At 51.9% G+C, this 20,473-nt stretch overlaps 6 protein-coding genes across 6 annotated transcripts; 2 read left to right on the top strand and 4 right to left on the bottom strand.

The window, feature by feature from the left end:
- Positions 1 to 223: 223 nt before the first annotated feature.
- BO97DRAFT_415613 (Zn(II)2Cys6 transcription factor domain-containing protein) lies at positions 224 to 2,528 on the top strand (the record flags this gene model as incomplete). The annotated part of the gene is made up of 5 exons (XM_025696401.1): positions 224 to 305; positions 457 to 611; positions 748 to 1,332; positions 1,408 to 1,780; positions 1,837 to 2,528. 5 exons carry the CDS (start codon positions 224 to 226, stop codon positions 2,526 to 2,528), a joined length of 1,887 nt encoding a protein of 628 aa, XP_025549978.1.
- Positions 2,529 to 2,587: 59 nt separating this feature from the next.
- Positions 2,588 to 4,249, bottom strand: BO97DRAFT_348479 (uncharacterized protein; the record flags this gene model as incomplete). Its single annotated transcript, XM_025691887.1, has 3 exons — positions 2,588 to 3,267; positions 3,353 to 3,725; positions 3,803 to 4,249. 3 exons carry the CDS (start codon positions 4,247 to 4,249, stop codon positions 2,588 to 2,590), a joined length of 1,500 nt encoding a protein of 499 aa, XP_025549977.1.
- Positions 4,250 to 4,740: 491 nt separating this feature from the next.
- BO97DRAFT_393282 (putative MFS sugar transporter) lies at positions 4,741 to 7,215 on the top strand. Its single transcript, XM_025693916.1, has 10 exons — positions 4,741 to 4,782; positions 4,857 to 5,040; positions 5,108 to 5,307; positions 5,373 to 5,563; positions 5,614 to 5,698; positions 5,752 to 5,945; positions 6,001 to 6,042; positions 6,099 to 6,155; positions 6,212 to 6,596; positions 6,676 to 7,215. The coding sequence occupies exons 2-10, from the start codon at positions 4,956 to 4,958 to the stop codon at positions 7,015 to 7,017; spliced, it is 1,581 nt and encodes a 526-aa protein (XP_025549976.1). The 5' UTR covers positions 4,741 to 4,782; positions 4,857 to 4,955; the 3' UTR covers positions 7,018 to 7,215.
- Positions 7,216 to 11,779: 4,564 nt separating this feature from the next.
- dapB (dipeptidyl aminopeptidase dapB) lies at positions 11,780 to 15,361 on the bottom strand. The gene is made up of 3 exons (XM_025692836.1): positions 12,713 to 15,361; positions 12,383 to 12,652; positions 11,780 to 12,316 (listed from the first exon to the last, which is right to left on the bottom strand). Exons 1-3 carry the CDS (start codon positions 15,072 to 15,074, stop codon positions 12,198 to 12,200), a joined length of 2,751 nt encoding a protein of 916 aa, XP_025549975.1. The 5' UTR covers positions 15,075 to 15,361; the 3' UTR covers positions 11,780 to 12,197.
- Positions 15,362 to 15,902: 541 nt separating this feature from the next.
- On the bottom strand, positions 15,903 to 18,225 carry BO97DRAFT_444315 (HECT-type E3 ubiquitin transferase; the record flags this gene model as incomplete). Its single annotated transcript, XM_025698444.1, has 3 exons — positions 17,162 to 18,225; positions 16,266 to 16,550; positions 15,903 to 16,199 (listed from the first exon to the last, which is right to left on the bottom strand). Exons 1-3 carry the CDS (start codon positions 18,089 to 18,091, stop codon positions 15,903 to 15,905), a joined length of 1,512 nt encoding a protein of 503 aa, XP_025549974.1. The 5' UTR covers positions 18,092 to 18,225.
- Positions 18,226 to 18,502: 277 nt separating this feature from the next.
- BO97DRAFT_444314 (questin oxidase family protein) lies at positions 18,503 to 20,403 on the bottom strand. The gene is made up of 4 exons (XM_025698443.1): positions 19,930 to 20,403; positions 19,727 to 19,872; positions 19,544 to 19,671; positions 18,503 to 19,480 (listed from the first exon to the last, which is right to left on the bottom strand). Exons 1-4 carry the CDS (start codon positions 20,134 to 20,136, stop codon positions 18,735 to 18,737), a joined length of 1,227 nt encoding a protein of 408 aa, XP_025549973.1. The 5' UTR covers positions 20,137 to 20,403; the 3' UTR covers positions 18,503 to 18,734.
- Positions 20,404 to 20,473: the final 70 nt, after the last annotated feature.

Raw genomic sequence — 20,473 nt, 5'->3', positions numbered from 1 at the left:
AAAATGCCTCCCAAAATGGCAACTCGAAGCGCGCTCCTCTCCCCAAGATTTGTTTTTACCCCGCGCTTACGCCTACTGAATTCACCTCCCCATCTTATTGCTACCTTATTCTTTCTCTGTCTTCCTCTCTCCCAGATCGGTGGAACCTCACCACTACCGCCAGCCATCATACAAACTGATACCCTGCAAAGAACAAACCGAGTCCCTCACAGAACCCGCCTACATGGCCGATTCAACCAGAACGACGCCTAAATTTACGAGATGCAGGACAGGATGTTTACGCTGTCGCACCCGACGTCGGAAATGTGAGTTTCCTCCACCTCTCCCTTTGAATCCTTCCCCACGGTTACCACACCTATCCCAAACTATAAACTACCCTCTTAGCCTTTGCAAACCTGTCCAACAGAAGGGAAGGCTCAAACGATTTTTAACTGGCATCCTGCTCCTGGAAAACAGGCGATGAAGGCAAACCACGCTGCCAGAACTGCGTCGACAAGAACTTCGTCTGCAGCTATGGGATGCAAGTCACTTTCTTGTCGAAGAATACGTACACGGTGCCTGCGAAGGAGGTGCGCGCGCCGAGGTCGAAGAGGAGGTTTCAGAATCTGAGGGTGGGTTTGCCTTTGGAGTTTTCCGCCTCTGTCTTCCCTTCTTTCTTCTCTTTTACATTCTGGGTCTACATTTGTGTGCTGGGATGTCCTTTGATATGCGTGTCGCTGATTTGCGCTTGGGTGGGTTGCTATCTAGTTCATTGAAGAAGATCCATTGACTTTGAGTGGCACCGATGCCAATGTTGTGGAAGGGGAAGAGGATGGGGAAGCCGGACTAAAGTCGTCCTCGCCCATTATCCGGCTAGTTGATTCCGCTAAGGATCGAGCTGAGGATGAGGCGGGAGGCGAGGACCATTCCGTCACGGGTGGAAATGCCGGGTCTGAGAGCGCAGAGCTTGGAGATCATGATGGTTCTAGCCATGGCGGTCCAGATGGTTCCCTGAACGGAGGGGCCTCGCTCGATAGCCACGGGGCCTTCAGTGACCGCGACACCTCTGCCGTGCAGGGCCTTCTCGCGCTGGGGTCGGGCTTGATCACCCAAGACCTTCAGCACGCGCTTGCCCCGGACATCTCATGCCTCGAGACACCATCTGCTCCGATCGCAGACGCTTTGCCTTTGATGATGATCACTACGGCGGGGCCGGCAGATGATGGGAGGGCTCTGAGACGACAATCGAAGTTCTCGGGGGGTGTGGTTGGGGCGTCGCCGTTGTCTACTACCACCAGTGAGGAGCGAACATTGGACCTTCTGCGCCACTATCGGTACTTTGTCGCTCCCTGGGTAAGCCATCTACCTACTACTTCTCTCGATGACAACCAAAACAGTATCTGACCAACAATTTCTCTCAAATACCAGATGGATATATGCGACCTGAAACACCCCTTTGGGATCGTAGCTACGCAAATGGCAACACGCTCGGAGCAGATCTTGTCGGCTTTGTTAACACTATCGGAGGCTTGTATGATTCACCGCGATTATCCACAAGCACATGCGGTCACCCTGGATAAGGCCTTACCACAACGCCTACAGCTCGAATCCGGTCTTGCTTCGGATTTCAAGGAATTGACACTTCTGTCAGTTCTGGAGAGGCTACGATTCTTAGTGTCCGACCTTTCTCACGGTTGGAAAACCTTGCAGAACTACAACCTTGGCTCGTTGGAGCCTTTGATAGAACATGCGTTGCTTTTGGACATTGAGTCATCTGTTTATTGGATGTTTCTCAGACTAGGTAGGCCGACCGTGTTGCGTCCGGGGGAAATGCGGGTCTTTCCTAATTTCATACAGACTTGAGTGTAGCGCTCGCGAACGATACGGGTCTGCAGATCCCACTTCCCTCCGGTCCCGTGCCAAATCTGGAACTGCTCTCAAGGACCCACGACACGCATGAAAGAGTCTCACTTTATGCTCGTGTCCTTCTTTGGCTCTGTGGGAAGGCATTGATGGTATGCCATGAACAACCCAGCCCACGTCATTTCCCAGATTGCCATCAACTTCTGGACAGCTGGCTTCAAGTGTCTGATGAACTCGACCGATGGTACAAGTCGCGGCCCCAGGAGTTTCGGCCGTTGGTAGAGCTGGAGGGTATCAATGACCTCTCCAACCCAGGGAGCGGATTTCCTTTAGTAGTCTTTGCGAATGGGGTGGGCGCATACTGTAATCAGCTGTACCACACCGCTGTGCTCTTGTTGCTTCAATGCAAGCCACGTACTGCGCTTCTCAACTCACAGGCTCGATTTCTATCGCCTCTCTGGCATTCTCAGCGTATCTGTGGTATTGCACTGAACAATGACGGCCGCGATTGTTGGGATCCTTGTTTGGTCGCCTCCTTCCTCGTTTCCGCGCGGACTATGACGCACGAATCCCAGCAAAAGGCTATCCTGCAGGGCTTCGAGCGCATCCACTCCATCACTGGTTGGCATATAGGTCGATACTTGAGTCACCTTCAGCAGGATTGGGCTTTTCTTGACGGTGTTTGAGTTGCTCGCCTGGCAGTGTCCTCGGCGTGATGTACCACGAGCAGCTCGTCACAAAATGCTCATCGGTAACCCCAAGCGGTTTCCAGATCACGGATCCGCCAACACGTGCCCCAGCCAGTCTCCGTCTCGATACTACGTATCAGGTTGATGATCTCTCTGTGTTCTGATGTGTGACTGAAGAGCTGTCCCGCAATCCACAGCGGTTGGATTGAATTGTTCAGGCATCCTTGATGCGGGTTGGCCAGAGAAATACCGCAGATGCGACGTGCATGCCATAGTGGAAAAAGGGCCGGTGACCGCGGAAGCCGGACACCCTTCGGCAGGACCTTCAACAGCAATATACATGCCGTGTGGTACAACTGATTCGACGATATTGCGGCCCAGTGGACGAACAAAATGTGGGGGAATGGTCTACGATTGACGGTCTGGACCGGGAGCAATTCACTCGGCCGCTCCGACAGCCAGCACTGGAGTTCATCCCAGAGGAGCAACCAACGGGACTGGAATTCTTCTGTAGAACACCCATTCTCTTCACCCAGTTCGACGAACCTGGTGCGATCCGAAAGAAGGTGCGTTGCTTTCACACACAGATAGACTGCGTAGTTCGCGTGCATGTCTGGAGATGTGACATTCTGGAACAACCGATATGCATATTTCTCTTGACAGCCTGGCGGCAGCCATTTAGAAGGATGTAGAAGTGTAGTTTGTGTTCCGTCAGAGATAAGTGCACCACAAAGATCTAACCCAGGGTATTAGTATGCTGCCCAACAGAGGCCAGCGGATTCCTTTTGCGCGATTACAGCTGCGAGAGGCACAGGACTTACCCATTCTTGCATAACACCAAAACACCGCCTGTAAAACTCCCTGGCTGAAACCGTGGATACCAAACGCATCAAATAGCGCGGCACAGCCCTCCAAATGACGGCGCCAATCTTGCGCTCGAGCTGACATCATTTCCAAGCAGCAAAGGAGCACGCAAGCAGCGACAACCTTTGAATCCCTGACCTGAAGAAGTGGATCCAATCGTCGGATGGCCTCCTGGTACAATTCAAGACTATCGAACCAATTTCGGACGCCATTCTTACGCTCGAACTGCCTTGCCGAAAGTGCAAGTATGGCATAAAAAAGAGCCGGGAATTCCTGAGCGAGAGCAGGTATCTGATGGCGGAAGGTGCATTGTGAGTCAAACATGTCGAGCTGAAGATGAATAGAAGGCATCGTCAGCCTGTCTGACTCCTGAGCATAGTACGCTTTGTCAATATGGTCTCACATACCCACGGCGCCACTTCTGTGACATAATTTTTAAGGTACTGGATATGTTCGCCATCAGATAATGGGGAGCGCCATGAGTCCCCACCGTCATTCGTCAGGACTTTGAGCAGTTGATCCCCTCTTCCGGCCGTGTCCGGACTAGACGCGCGAGTCGGGACAGCGGAGTTTGCAAGGGAGAAAAGAAAACATCGCAACTCTTCCTGGGACGCTAGAAAGTCGGGATCCTGGGAGAAGCCATCTTGCGTCCAGCTCCCAGCCGCCGGTGACTGGAACGAGCCGCACTCGCCACTTGTATTCGGGGAACTGTGAAGATTGGTATCGTCTAGGTTGCATGTACTATAGAGACTGCGAGGATTCAAGGAGCCCGGGGTCTCTGCATCTGGGGGCTGGGGTTCCTTCTGTTGAGCCTCAAGTCGCTGCCGCTTCGGGGCAGGCTCGGCGAACGACATGACTCGCTTGTCCAAGCTTCCTTGATTTTTCTCTCATACAAATCACGCTAAACGATTTGATGATGGATGCAACAAGAGATCAGATGGCTTTCGGGCTGGGAGAGCTGCCATGCGACGTGGAAGAGGTTCTTTCCTTGGTAGACAATCGGTTTGGAAGGGCCTCGGCTGTAGCGCGCACGATCGACAGCGGGGCAGGAATTGTTGTCGCGACTCCTCGTTTTCCCCAGATCGTTAGATCCCCTTAATTGTCCCGTGTCTTTCGTCTGGGGACTGAGTCTCCGCGTGGTATCATGGGCAAGGATGACAGCCAAAGTGCAGATCCCCCATGGGTGTTGCGGGATGAGTTTAGTCCTATTGCGGGGTTGTTGCAGCACTCCGGGGTAACATTTGGCTCCCCTTCCCCGTTTGGGACATCCCGTGACTTGGCGCGGATGTTACCTTCTTTCCTCTTTCGTCTTCCCTGCTTTCTCGCGTCCAACTCTCCTGTGAATCAAGACGGGACATCAATGACGATATCAAGTTGTCGAGATAAGGTGGGATCGACAGGTCTTCCAGGTCGAGTGCCCGTCATGTTGCCAGATGACTGATAGAGAGCGCGTCTTCCAAGGGGGCTACATAATACTACCTGCTATCATGATTCAGACAGGCCAGAACACGATACCTTGCGCAGGACTGTCACACACACAACACACAATACTAGAACAACATGGTGAAACTCAACATGTTTGGGACAGGTTTTGCCCTTCAGGCTGCCATCTGGTCAGCTTGCGGGATGGCCTTCATTCTCTTCGGTACGCTCAGCTCGTGTTTTGCTACCGGAACGGATAGGATATTTAATCCCCCTTGTGCTTCTTCCAGGTTACGACCAGGGTGTCTTCTCCGGGATTGTGGAGAACGACGATTTCCTCGACACGATGAATCACCCTAATGACAGTCTCACCGGCATCATTGTCTCCATTTACAACCTGGGCTGCTTTACAGGGTGTATTATCAACTTCATGCTGGCAGACTGGCTGGGGAGACGCCGAGCAATGTGGTTTGCTATGGTCTGGGTCATCGTAAGTATTCACTTTTGAGCCATACGTGATCTTACTCGGCTAAACTTCCCCCCCCCAACAAAAAGATTGGCGCTATCTTGCAATGCTCTGCGTTCTCGGTCCCGCACCTCATGATCGGTCGCTTTGTCACAGGTATCGGCACGGGAATTGAGACGTCAACGGTGCCCATGTACCAAGCCGAGCTCTGTGAGGCAAGCAAGCGCGGAAGGCTTGTCTGTAGCGAGCCGCTTCTAGTGGGCGTTGGGATTGTCATTAGGTGAGCAGCTCTGGACCATGGCAGCGCTTTCCCATATTGACTACATCTAGTTACTTCTTCGACTATGGCATGGGTTTCGTGGGCGGGCATATCGCTTGGAGGCTGCCTATAGCATGCCAGATGATCTTTGCGTTTGTGAGTGATGAGATTACGTTCAAGGGTTTGATACCAGGGCTCACTCGCAACAGGTGGTTGTCGTTCTCGTTTTCGGGTTGCCCGAGTCTCCCAGATATTGCTACAAGGAAGGTCGTCATGAGGAAGGTCTGCAGATTCTCAGTGACGTCTACGGTCGTCCCAAAAATGACCCGAAAATCTTGGCCGAACAGGAGGACATCCTCGAAGCCATTGCCGTGGAGACACAGCACGGCGAATTTCAGTGGAGGTATTTTCTGTCTATGCCGCTCAAAGGAACGACCAGCCAGCTGAACATCACACAGAAACATATTCAAACATGATGGAGTCTCAACGGGCCATCGAGTGTAAGTCTAGTCTACTCCTTACTACGTTGCATTATCATTATACTTACCGATTGCAGTCTTCTTGCTTACGGAATGCAATTCATGAACCAAGTTGGCGGCATTAATCTCGTCGTGTATGGTCCGCACAGCCCGTACATCACTTCAGAACAACTCTGCTAACGAGGCCCAGCTACTTCATCCCCACGGTCCTCAACAGCAACGTCGGTCTCAGCAAGAACCTGTCCATGATTCTTGGAGGCTGCGTCCAGATAATGTTCGTCGTGGGCAGTATATTCCCAACATTCTTCGTTGACCGGGTCGGTCGCCGGGCGCCCATGATCTGGGGCTCCTTTGGCCTGGGACTCTGCATGATGATGGTGTCCATCCTGCTCAGTTTCAAGGGCCACGCCAACGAACACGCCACTTCCTCGGCCGCAGTGGCAATCTTCTTCCTCTACATGCTCATCTTTGGGGCCTCGGTTAATTGCATCCCATGGTGCTATGTCCCTGAGATCTTGCCTCTCCATGCGCGCGCGAAGGGGACGGCTATCGGCATTTCGTCCAACTGGATCTGGGTAGGTTTCATCTCCTGTCCAAGGCTGTTCCCATATGGTCTCCAAATAAATGCTAATTGATGCTGCTGCTGGTGCAAAGAACTTCTTCGTCGTCATGATCACGCCGATCATCATCAATCGCCTGCAGTGGAAGGCCTACCTCATCTTCATGTGTACGAATCTGGCGTTTGTCCCGCTGATCTACTTCTGCTATCCCGAGACGGCGAATCTTACACTCGAGGAGATTGACTATTTGTTCACCATCCCGGAAAAGAGTGCAGTGCAAGCATCTAAAGAGCTCGTGAAGCAGAGGAAGAGACACGGCGTCGTCCCATCCCAAGTCGTTGTCTCGCAGGTAAGCGAGGCTGTCCAGCCCAGCAAAGAGAAGGGCAAAGAAAGTATCACGTCCAGGATATCTGATGAGCATGCTGAAGATGCATGAGAAAGTGGAAGAAGAGGAGCGTCGAGGGCACACTATGCCAGGATTCTTGCATCCTTCATCAAGTGCAACAGCGCTACTCCCTACATCGGTGCTGCTTTACTAGCTATGTGCTTGCGACTAGGATCATCGCCCTTCAAGCCACTATCACTGGTAGAAACCGCAGATGCGGTGACATTGGGCTACGAAGAAATGTTCAGGGTGCATATACCGTATGGGTGCTGTAGATATGACTTTATCAGGCCCCTGCCAATTAGACTTTAGACATCCGCAGCCACTCCCAGAGGCGTTTCTTGCCCCGAGATGCACCGAGAAGTACCTTAGGAATAACACAATCACTGGACACACACGTCCAGTCATCGGACAAGCCACATGCTTAAGACTAGCCAATCACCTTTCTTTATAGGGGTCAAGCAGCTACTAGTAGGGTCTATGGTACGATATTCTAAGGAAAAATTCGATGTGCGAGGGCGCAAGTCGGCAGTACAGTACGTAGTGACCTGTAGCCCATCAACTCATCCACAGGAGAGAAAATACTACATGCAAGCCTATGTCCGAAGCGCCTGGTGCTTGATAACCAAAGAGCAAAGAAAAAACAAAGTGGCACCTATGTATCATGCATGCGATATCTTTTCTTCTCCCGCAGGACCGGGGGTGGATTGGGTATAATGTAAGTACTGAAGTAGTTAAATAGAAGACTCCTCATGATGTAAGTAAACATGCATGTAGGAAAGGAACGCCAAGCGCTCGCAGACATATGCAAGATGCGACGTCCATCCCGTTCTTCGATCTCACAAAGGAAGCCCACAAAGCCCCATCGCTTCCGGGGCTCAATTACGATTCGAAGGAATGAGGGAAGGATCAGGGGGGGAGGGGGGTTTGCAGGGGCGGCCACTCTTCAGAACCGTACGGGTATAGGCACCAAGGCACCAAAGTACAGCTGCGGTGTCCGGGTCTGTCTTTCATTGTTTAGAATTGCGGTGTGGCGCCCCTCTTCCGGTGTGGGTGCAGGCTCGGATTGGTTGCATCTATCTATCTCTTGTTGCTTCTGCGCTACTAAGTGCATACTGTTTCTATCGGGGATGAAATGATTGAGATTATTTGAGAATAGGCGGACGGATGGGATCTGAAAAGCCAGGGGCAGTTGGGTTCATTCCCCTCTCTTTCTGCGGATGAAATGGAAGAAGGGAGGGGCAGGATATTATGAAACTTTGCGTGCAAGATAGAATTACGAGGGAAGCGAAAGAGAAAAAAGAAAGAGGAGTTTGTGAGACCTCGACAAAGAAAATTGGTGAGGAGGGGTAAACCCGATTGTGGCAATAGTGGAGAGAGAGTTGTTGAGAAAAGCAAGCTGCTGTCAGTCTTTGACCGGAGAGGAAGGAGCGGGGAGGTGGGGAGAGGAAGCATAAAAGTGACAGGTCATATTTGACGAATATCAGAAATGCCGCTTCGGTGCTGGAATGTTGGCGGATTTGCCGACTTGGTGTGACAGACAATTCAGCTAGTCTCAATGCCGGCCAATTCGAGCAAATCACTCGCCCCCCGGAATTAAATCTTTGTCGCTTTTTGTGAACGGTCTTTCGGCCGTTCGCAATAAACCGGATTGAGGCACAAACAACCTCTCGATCGACGATCTCCTGTCATCCGATGGGGCACTCGGAGAGGATTGAACTTGGACCAAACAAACGAATAGTAGCGGCTCCACAGTTTATGTATCCGATTGCACCACAAGCACTGCCCCAGATAAGTGGTATCACCTGGGTTTCGTAGCACCGGTCGCGCTTCTTTTGTGATTGAGATCTGAGGGATAGACCGATGAAAACCCGCTGTGGGTGCAAGAAAGTTGCGATAAGGTTCACTTCCATATGTCAACGCTCCACCAGCGAAGCACAGTCGGTGGGGATGCAAGACATGGCATAGGATCGGTCTCCCTTTGGCTCCCTACTCATATGCCTCTTAAGAGTAGTTGCAGTTGAAGCCAGAATAGGACTGAAATCTCAGATGACAAGGAATGGAGAAAATAAATATTATCCCAGGTGGGGACGCCGAACAAAGGAAAGGATAGGCGAACGTTGAGACCGCAACAACAAAGGAGGGGCGCTCAGGTTCTACATTTGCAGTGCCCGGGGGCATCAAAATACAACAAGCAGTCTACTGTACAGTTGAGAAACACCAAGGGGATCTTCTTGACCCAACAGGTTGGTTGTCAAACTGCAGCTGATCCGTTTCGATCATTGGCCCATGTACCCGCGATCGTGTCGATTAGTTCTTTCTGGATGTAGTCACAAATCGCAGCGACTGGATGACGACAAAGACAATGAGTACGAAGTAGCAAACAGAGAATAGCTCGCTCTGCTAACGTCACTTGTCAATTGCGCTACCCATGATGGAGATAACTCAATCTGAAGCACCAAAGTTCATACCACTCGGCATTCTCTGGGTTTGGCGCAGTTAGCGAAGCTAGGCCCTCAATTGTGGGCCCGGCGTCGCAAACCCCAGTCTTACCTGACAGGCTCGATAATCCGACCCAGCTTGAAGAGGGTTTCAGGCCCCGACCTCTGGTTCTGCGCCAACTTTAGCACCGAGTCAAGATCATCTGGATTTGCGTAGCGAGAAAGTGTGGCCATTGCGGAGGGGCTGCGGCTTAATCAACCATTAAAGGAAGATGATATGCGTCCCGATTCGCTCTTGTTGTGTAGGACCGGATATGGAGTACAAAGCAGCTGCGCTGTCATGTTAGCGATGCATCGCAACCGGCGCCAAGTCTCTAGGCTAGAGACTTCGCTAGGACCGAACACCAAATTAGATGAAAGTGACCTATACACACTGTCAGTTATAGGCGGTCAAACTTAGGGCTCATTCTGAGTCGCAACACCCGGCGCCGCTTGAATCCGATAGCTATGTATAGATATTTTGGGATGGTTGTTAATGTATCTGCACCAGTCACATCTGTAAATCCGAGTGGAGCATACCGAATACCGAATTCCCACTTATCTGGTTGCATAAACGGTTCCCATTTCGCGTTTCACAGGTAGCGCATTGTCTTTTCCTTTCCCTGGAACCTTTTCGATTTGGCTTTTCTCTTTTGCCCGGCGCTTCCCATCATCACTAGTCACATTGAGGATAGCAGAACATGTATCTATCACATATCGCAATTTCTCAGCTGGAGTCGACCCCCGTATGAAAATTCTCATTGGCGGGGTTCAGCGATGCAAGACATGAACGGGAAGATCCGAGTAACCCGAATAATCGATGCAGCCGACATGACATGTTTGATAACCAGGGTCCATGTCGATTGGTACCTTGGATGCATAAATCAATCTAGTCGTGTCTCCAGTCGACGGGTCTGAGCTATGGTGACGATCTCCCGATGGATACACACAGTGTCTCCAGTCTAAGGAGTGTGTCGAGAGCCAACAAGCCCAGGTATATAAAGGACAAAGTATCTGGCATCGAATGTCAATTCCATCAACGGAAGACGGTGCAATTCTCGGCAAAGTCACACACTTCAAACACTCGACCAATTCCACCTTGCCCATTTTCGATTCCTTTCCCGAAGAACAACCCCCAAAGCAATTGAAAACCAACAAGCCCAGTGTCTTTTAATCGACCTCTGAGACCCCAAACACCTTCCACAAAATCAAACTTACCGACTCTTCACAATGCCCGTAAGTGTTTTCCCCTGCGAAAACCACTGGTGAACGAATCAACTCTCTAACAGCACTATCACTCAACAGATGCCAGGAGCGCGTTGCCCAACCTGCGCCGCGCAGGGAAAAGAAGTCTGGGTGATTCCCGGCAAGAACTGCCACATCTGCGGCACCGCTGTTGGCTGATACAACCAAGTGAGGACATCCCCCAAATCTTTTAGAACGAGTTCACCACTAATAGATGACCATTAGCGACTCTCAAGGAAAAAAAAACCCCATTGTGGTAACATTCCAGGAGGCAAAATAATTTCTTTTCGTTCTACCTTTCCGGGTCCGGGAATAATAGAGAGGAGAGAGAGAGCACCCACTTCCTGCGAGAAGGAAGAAATCACGGCGCATCGATCTAGGGGATTATCATCCCTCTCTCTCTTCTGGGTTCATTTTTCGTTATTGGAAATTGGGGAAGTGACAGGGCCTCATAGGTTGATCCAGATGGCATACGATATCGATTGAGGGCGACTGGGTGCTCTCTAGCAGTAAAGGTTCTCTGGCAGGCGACTGCAGAAGTATCGATGACGGGAGGGAGAAGGGGTTTCTTTCTCATTGTACGATAGTGAAGGCTAAAATCACAAAGAAATCAATTGCTTTGAAGGAAACGAAAATGAGAGAGAGAGAGAGAGAGAGAGAGAGAGAGTCGTAGCACGTAGACTGATGCTATGTCGTGATAGAAGGAAAGAGACTGGAGGGAGGAAGAGTTCGTCTTGCCTAGTTGATACTGCGCCATGCATTCTTTCCTATTACAGAATCTGGGAACAAGCCTGGCCTGAGGCAGTCACGTCACGGACACTCTCCAGACAGGGTCTTTCCAACAAGCGACTGACTGAAATCGGTCCCTGACCACGAACAGTCCCAAGATCCATCATTGTTCCCCGCCTCATCCTTGGATCCTTCGACTCTACGCCAAACCTCACGATAGGTTGGGATAATTCATCCGGGTGGATTGCAAATCTCGACATATAGAAAGATCGCGACTAGTTGACACCGACGCCAGTGACAATGGTCCCGGCAATGATAGGCGACATGCAGCGGCGCGCGAGGGTCCTTGCATGACGATTCCTCCAATCCCAGCGGTCAGGGCCAGCACTTTAATCCGACTATCGTGACTCAGGACGGGAGCGGGATCCCTGCTCTCGGTTTGGTGCTCTTGGAGGATCGTCACCTGTCACGCTTGGCATGCCTTTCGTCAACCTGTCGCGAGGCCCCGTCTCGTCCCGCTTGCTTTGCGGTGGGCGCGTGGCGGTAATCTCGCTAGAGCGCAGAAGGCCCGGCGCTGACGGTGGACTTGCTTCTTCTCTGCTTGATCAACGATGACGGATTCAACGAGAAGATCGAGATGAAGTCGAGAAGTGCATTGTAACAGAAGCTTGAATGAAAACCATATCCCAATAGGTATATACAAAAAGAAGCAACGAAAATTTAGGATATCTCCCATGAAGCGAACGCCCATCCAAACAGCGACATCGAAAATCTAGGTTAATGTGCCAAAATGGGCAACGAGCGCCTGACCCTTCCCCACATCGACTCATCCGGAACCGGATGGTCGATACGATGCCATTCGTCATTGAATGCATTGATGAGCCAGCTCGAAAGACCTAGTCGACGGGTTAGCCCTATCTCAGAGAACAAGACAACCAAGCTGCTGTGGCAGGTTAACTTACGCTCATAAACCATGGTATGCGCATTGTGGAACGCAATGTTGTGATCCGAATCCGGGTAGACATGCAGATCGTAGTTCTCAACACTGGCCAAGTCCAATTTATCCACCAGGACAAGGGTGTTCTGGAGGTGGACGTTGTCATCAGAGGAACCGTGCATAACTAGGAATCGCACAGTTTCCTGAAGTGCAGACATATCGGAGATCGAGGAGTTGTCATATCCTGTGGGGTTGTGTTCGGGGGTGTGCATGTAGCGTTCAGTGTATATAGAATCTAGTTGAAGCAGTCATTAGCGATAGGGTTTTTGCTAGTCTCCGCGAATGGAAAGCTTACCGTAGAACCGCCAATCAGTCACCGGTGCAACAGCCATGCCGTATTGGAATGTCTGTCCTGCGTCTTGCTCGAGCGTCTTCAAGGTCATAAATCCGCCGTAGCTCCAGCCCCAGATCGCCATTCGGGTTGCATCGACATAGGTTTTCTGAGCCCAGATTTTGGCCGTAGCAATCTGATCGTGAGCTTCGTAGTAGCCGATGTTGCCACGGACAATGCATCGTGCTTTGCGGCCAATGTAGCCCGTGCCTCGGCCATCAACAGTGACGACAATGTAGCCCAGACTCGAAGCAATGTATGCCTGGAAGTCGACGGTGAACTTGCGATCCACGGTCTGAGAGCCTGGTCCACCGTAGAGATAGAAGAGCACAGGATATTTCTTGGCCGGGTTGAAGTGAGGAGGGCGACGTTCGACGACCTGGAGGGTGAAGCCGTCAATGGTGACGTTCTGATAGATTTCTGTTGGGAGCGCATATGTTTCAGCCATGCGAGCGAGGCCAGCGTTGTCTTCAATGGTCTCTTCGAGGATAATCTTGTCTGTCTCGGTATTGACGATCGCTTGCCATGGGATGGACGGGCCCTTGTAGCTGAGAAGTGCGTACCCGGTACCTTGGGAGAAGGAAACATCGTAGTAGCCTGGTTTGGAAACATCTGTGAGAGCCTTGAGGTTGGATCCATCAAAGTTGACCTGGTAGAGATGGCGTTGGGTAGGGGCTTCTTTTGTGGCAATGAAGTAGACAACGCCTCGGTGGGGATCAACGGCGGCAGGAGCTTCGACCACCTCCCATTCGCCTGTGGTCAGCATCACTGGATCAGAGTTATCAAGGGGCGCGAAGTATGCGAGATGGTCGTAGCCATTGTAAATCACGGTATCGAGATAGCCATCGTGTGGCCGACCATTGCTTGGATCCGCAGGGATGAATCGGGTGTACTGGGATGGCTCAACCCAGCCGCCGTCAATACCAGCGACGTCTTCAGTTCGGACGAGTTTGCCCGTGCGAGCTCTCGTGTCAATCAGGAAGACCTTGAGAATATCACTTTCTCTGTTGGTTGTTCGCACAAGAACTTTTTCTGCGCCTGCCCACACCACCTCGATAATGATGCGATCGTCATCTTCGAAGTCGTCGGGAATATCCACCGTAAATACTTGTTGTCTCTCGACGTCGTAGAACTGCAAGTTAACGATTGGGTTGGGGGCGCCGGGCTTAGGATACTTGATCTCTCTGACCTCCGGGTAGTTTTCGAGTCCTGGGAGCGGTTGTTTCCCAGACGGCCTCGAGAGGTGGTACTGGACGGGGAATTCAGGCACTGAAGATTCGTTGGTGCGCAAGAAAGCAAGGAACTCGCCGCCACTGGACCACCAGGTTACACTATTGCCTGAGATAACTTCTTCTTCATAAACCCAGTCAGGGACACCGTAGAAAAGGTCCGCGCCGCCGTCCTTGGTGATTTGGACTACCTTATCCGACGACAAGTTCCGGAGATACAGGTTGTTCCCTCTCGCAAAGACAACAGCGTCAGAAGCAGGCGACCAGACCGCAAGCTGGACACGTCCGTCAGGCTCGCTCGGATCCAGCGCCTGCGCCGTTTGAGATTCCACGTCGAAGACCCAGTAGTTGCCTGTGTAGGAATGTCTCCAATTCTTCTCGCGGTCCGACAAGAGCAGCACCTTCTTGAGATTGGGACTGGGCCATGTCATGGTGGGGACGATTTGGCGCCCATCCACATGCACAGTGGGCTTTTCCATCAGCACCCTACTTTCCTGGCTTTGGGCATCCTTCTTGCGATTGCGGATATCCTCAACACGCAAATATGCCTTTCCCTCCCCCTCGCCACGCTCTACCAACAGACCATCTTCACCATTGGGTCCTGCGATCCAAGAGATGGCATGAGACATGGGCTGCCATTGTCCCCTGAGAACCTGCTCCAGCGTGACAGGCTTCCCCGAGCTTGTGCTATCGGAGAAGGGGCTGGAATCATGCGACTGCAGCGCTTCCGAGACAGCGAGGTCGCTGGAGTACTTCTGGGTCACGAACAGCGTTAGCGCCCCAAGCCAGCCTGCCACGCACAGTATAACCAACGCCCATATTATACGAGAGGTCCGGCGCCCAGAGGCGGTCGATTTCTTCTGCGACGAGGGTAGAAATGGCTCATCAGGCTGCGGATCCCCTTCCTCCACGTCTCGATATCTCGCATCGACGGCTGAATCCAGTCGCAAGGGATCGTTCGTGTGGGTGGTGTATTTGGATTCTTCTGGGAAGTTCGTGTCGACGGAGAGGCCGGAATCAGAGGATGACTGCGAGGCGGTCCGCGAGCGGCTCATGGGTGGGAATTCAGGGTTGCCATCATCTGCGTATGTCCCCATTATGGGAGAGACAAATGTAGGTTGCGAATTGGCGGGCTTGGGAGCGACACATGCGCTGGTGGGAGGCACGTAGGACAGGACAGATGGCTGGGGTAGCTAGGAGGCTGATAAGATCGGAGGCTCGCTATCGGCGGAGGAGGATCGGCATGCGTTGCGATCGAGAGGTGGGCGATTCTCGGCTGACTTTGACGAGTCCTGGGCTTGGGAATAATTTTATGAGATTTTGAGAACACAAAAAGGGACTGCAATGGAGAGATAAGAGTTCGGAAGGTGTTAGTGTGTGAGGGAGATTCGAAACAGGGGGGAAGTTGATCGTTCCAGCGGAGATGGGGAACGCCTTGGCAGCCCGAGGCATCAATTGATCTACTATTCACACGATCGGCCGCTACTTATTGACGGCCTATTCGGGACAATCGCCCCGGCCGCACTGGACAACAATACGTTGATTACTGGTTTGTATGTCGCTCGACATACAATCTTGCAGTTAAGAAAACCTCTGAGACTCATAATCCATGCGAATGCCTGGCACCTTTATTGACAAGAAAATCGTGTAGTTGCACGCAGTCCTATTGACTATCGCATAATCATATACAAGGGTTTATGACATGTATGTAGCAACACCACGGCGTGCTCAGAAAGCACTATCTTGAGGAAACCTGATTGAAGAATATCATAGTTGTCCGCTCACAAAAGCTCAAATCCATCCGCAGTAGATTGTTGTTCAAGCTTACTGATGGCAAGATGCGCTATGTTCCTTGCACAAGCTCAGCACATCCGAACTGTAGATGATCCATCGCACATCCATTGATCCCATTCCAATGCCATCTCTCACGCTCTCCGCTCCAACCGATGCAATATTCCCACCCTCCACTCCCTGAACTCTCTCGCCGACTCCGGCAACATGGCATTCCTCTCCTCCAACACATCCTTCAAAGCACCATACGTCTCAGCCGGCAAGCGCAGCTCCTCCAACGCCAGCGTAGTGGACGGCTTGCCGACCTCCGGGTGGAGCGTTTGCTCGACATCATCAAGCGTCTGGAAGAACACCTTCACAGCACGTCGAGCAGCGATGCTATGGTCGGCGCTGGAGTTGGAGTACCGCATATCTGGGTTGAAGACCCATATCTTTTGTGTGTTAGCATGCATACCTGGCAAACGCAGTAGAACGAGGGAATGAGAAAGAAAACACACCAGCAAGCCGGATTTGAGCCCACAATGAACGACGAATCGGCGGGCGCTTTCGCGTTCGACCAGCTCCAGAAGCTGTGCTGCGATGATGACCTCGACGTAGTGGGTTTCCCACTCTAATTGGTCGTTGTCGGGGGGAGCCGCCTGGGTAGTAGAAGCAGCAGCAGCAGCAGCAGGAATAGATGCAGAGAGGGCTGTCTTGAAAAGTCGCCAGCCGTTGGCGATGGGATCGGCTTGGCCGAGGAGTGCATTGCAGTTGCAACAGCGGATACCGTCCGATTCCGGGTCCTAGAGAGAATTATCCATCTATTAGCAAGTAATACTATGGTTGAATGTAAATTGCAAAAGAGAAGAAATGCTTCGAAATCAAAGCCGGCTCAGAATCAAGTTGCATATTCTATAGATCTAATTCTAACTGCATTATAGCACACCAGAGATGTACCTCGCCATGATCACGTCGACTCCCATCAAACTCGGGATCAAAAGACAACGAAGGAACTTTGTGCGAGGCGCCAGCCTTGAACCCAATGAAAAAGCAATCAGGGAAAGTTTCCAGCAACCGAGCAAACGACCGATGTCAAGAATAATGCTGTGAAATCCATCTCCCCTCAGGCGAGAAAAGAGGATGAGTACAACATCAGACATGCCACCAGTCATGCACAGCTATCAGATGCCTCCCGTCCCTGCTTCCTCTTGCACCATAAAAGAAAAAGGGATCAAGGCTCTATAAATGATATTGGGCAATTGTATCGGAGACCATACCATGGAGGTGAATGGCGGAACGAAGGTCTCCTTCTTGTTGCCCTCTTACAAGAATATCCCAAGCCAGGCCACTCATCCCTCAGAGAAAGCAGCCATCCCAAACAAAAAGCAAAGCAAGAAGAATAGAAATATCTTACCTTCTGAATCCTCAACCAATCGCCCTCCGCCACCAGAAAGGTCGCGACATCGACGAGGATCGTACCCAGGGTAGCCACAACCTGATTCGCAGCACCATACCCTTTGACCGTGGCGTTCGGATCCTCGAGTCGGCTCTTCGCACCTTGTTCCCCCTTCTCGCCATCTCCAGGACCATTGCCCTCCTCATCATCATTCCCATCCCCATCGTCATGACCATGTCGACCATCCACAGGATCCGGCTTATGACAATGCCAAAAGTCCATCATCTCAGCCCAATTCCCACTGGGCAGATCCTTCCACACCCACCCTTTTATCCCCTCACCTTCCTCCTCCCCCCTCTTCCCACTCCCAAGACCCCGATCAAAGCCCCCCGGCCGATCAAGAACCACAACCTCACAAAGCCGACACCTCACTCTCGTTCCCGCCCGCATATCCATAGCCCGCCAAGGCACGAACCCACCGACCAGCTCCTCATCCAGCAACGCAGCACCGGCAGAGCCACCATCATCATCATCAACGATCATCCGAAACGAGACCTCCCGCCTCCTCGAGGAACCAGTGGTGACCCGCCAGTTCAGCGACCGAAGCACTGACCTCGCGCTCTCGGTGACGCGCGCGGGGAGTTTCATCGTCTCTGTCGTCTCTACCCTTGTCCCATCCTGTGGCTCCGTCTCCGCGGGAGCAGAGCTACAATCCTGTAATAACGAGGCCGACACAGACACGGAAACCGCACGCCGGGACTCCGAAAGCGAGATTTCAACGGCCGGTTCCTGCACTCCCTCGTGCAAATGTAGCTCTATGCGATCAGGAACGGAGACATATAGCGTGATGTGTCGGATATGCGGGAGGAGTTCGGCGTGGAGGTAGATGGGGGGTTCGGGGGAGTTCGAGTCCTGGTTCGGGTCCTTGTCCTTGGGGAAGGATTGCATTTTTGTTGCTTCCGCCGCTGGCGGGATGAATAGCTTCTAATACGTATTGAGTAATATATGTAGCGTTAGTATATCTCAGCTTCAAGTTAGTAGGGTTTGATTTGAAGAGGCGGCGTTGCGTGTGTTGAAAAAGAAAATTGGTGAGTTGTTTTGGTTCTAAGTCAGGTCGGGCCTCCCTCGAAGCTGCAGTGTTGTGACGCGTGGGGATGGGCTTTTCTGCCACCGCCCGCCTGATTTCAACAGTTCCACTGACTGGATTGCATGGACTGGGACCTCTTATCTCCGCTTATTTCCGCGGTTCTTGTCGCGAGGTTCGTGGAATTCTGCCGCTGGAGGCGGTCTGTGAGTCCGGGTGCCAGTATTTGCTGGCTTCCCTATTTGGGAATGGTTGATGCCTGAGGTTGTTAACGAGCTAGAGATATCCAATTTCAAACTATAGGATAGAAGGCAGTTGAGGATATTCCCATCAAATACAATCTGTATCAGTATAACACCTTACAGTAACGAGCATATGGCATTCCCCCAGCAGATTAAACGCGCCTACCCAGACAAAAGAAGAAGAGAAAGACCACCACGATCATACCATGCAACAATGCAAACCAAGAATACGATAGATAAAGCTTTTACACCCCATTAACCTCCCTTAAAACTCCCAATCATCAAACTCCTCAGCAAACCGAACAGCCGCCCGAAGGTAATACTCCTCCGGATCACCCCACGTGTTCGCCGCCTCCCTCAACGCCCGGATAGCCTTGACGTAGTGCGCGTCCGTGGCATACTTCCCCTTGACAGCCATGTGCGCCGTCCACTTCCAGTCGCGGCCTTGGATATCATATCCCTTGATGCGCTTAAGATCGATTTCCGGCCGGAGCCCCGCAACGTAGACGCTCAGCGTCATGAGCCACCACTGCCGGACGAGGGGCAGCTGGAACTTACCTGGGATGAGGGGGAGAAGGATGCGGACGGCGTGACTGGTGGTGAGGATATGCACAAGGAAGAAGTTGTACTTCGGATGGGCGGGCGAGACGGTGGCGACCAGCAGCGCCGCGGCGGCTTCCTGGCTGTCGCGGAACTGGGCGACGGGGTCGTGGATGGTCCAGGCATTCCAGTGGTTGAGGAGGGCAGCCTCGTGGCTGCGGAAGAGGACGTTGATGTTCTCTTCGGCGGAGGTGGTGAAGAGGTCGTGGAATTGCTTGTCCGCGCGGACTTTGGCCAGGATGTCGAGGAGAGAGGTGGTGCGGTAGGAGGGCTCGATCTTGGAGTAGGAGGGATCGTCGAGGTATTTGTGGATGCTGCCGTAGCAGGTGGCCGTCATGCCCAGGGCCTCCATGGCTACCTCGCGACTGGACATCTCAAACGCATATGCGAGGTGGATAAGGGGGTGGCCGACTGCGTTGTCGAGTTAGTGAGGAGTGAAAATGGACCGGAATGATCTTGAAGATTGTCACGCACGATCGGCGACAAGAGAGCTGAATATGGGCTCTTTGCCTGAGAACATGTACTGGAAGACAACTGCCTTCCAGTCGTAACTATGGCGGACAAGTTCATCCTCGAAGAAGTCTACGAACGCACGTTGATACCTGAGGCCCCCGAGTCAGCTGGGACTGTTCACTGAACAGGCGGCATCCCACTTACTCTCGGCGCGAAAGATAGTCTCGCCAGTCATAGGTACTGATCTCACCGGGAGAGTCTTCCCAGGGATCCAGAGATTTGGACTCGTTCTCATAGATACGGTTCAAGTCATCCGCATCTGCGCCTTGCAGGAAGGCTGAACTAAGAATCTGTGCCAGTCAGTGAACCGCCTCAGAGCACCAGAATTTAAGCAAATGAAGACGAACATGAGGCGCATGATTATGGAATTTGCGTTCGTTCCACAAGAAAGCGTAGTTGGCGTGGTTCAGTTTGAGTAGATGCTTTAGAGCCCGGGCGGGCTTCTCTTGGGCGGTTTCGATCTCATGCACTTCAACTGGAGGGATATCGATAACTTTGGAGTCTTCCCATAGTCTCCATTGACCGAATGACGGGAGGAAAGAGAACATGTCCATTTTGGTTATATTGAATTACAGTAACAACAAAAAAGTAGTGAAATGACTGATAGGTTGATAAAGTCAAGGAAGCGGATCGGTTTGTTGGTGTCCGGTGGGTCTTCAACGTTGAGATCAGGCGATATGCTACTCGGTATGCGCCAAGGGGTTACATGTAAGTCCGCAACGACACTTCAAGCCCTGAAGCAATCTCAGTGCATAATAGATTCTGATCTGCAGCTAGAGTTCAGATAGTATCTGAAACAAAGCGCATATTTGGGAGAGCGGGGAAGAGGTATTCAACCGTCTACCAAATGATGCCGAATGATGCAAATGATGACATATTTCGTACCCCATT

Source organism: Aspergillus homomorphus, assembly GCF_003184865.1.
Source record: "Aspergillus homomorphus CBS 101889 unplaced genomic scaffold BO97scaffold_26, whole genome shotgun sequence".
Lineage (NCBI taxonomy): Eukaryota > Fungi > Ascomycota > Eurotiomycetes > Eurotiales > Aspergillaceae > Aspergillus > Aspergillus homomorphus.
Note: the sequence above shows the minus strand (reverse complement) of the source record. Positions and strands in the feature narration are given on the sequence as shown.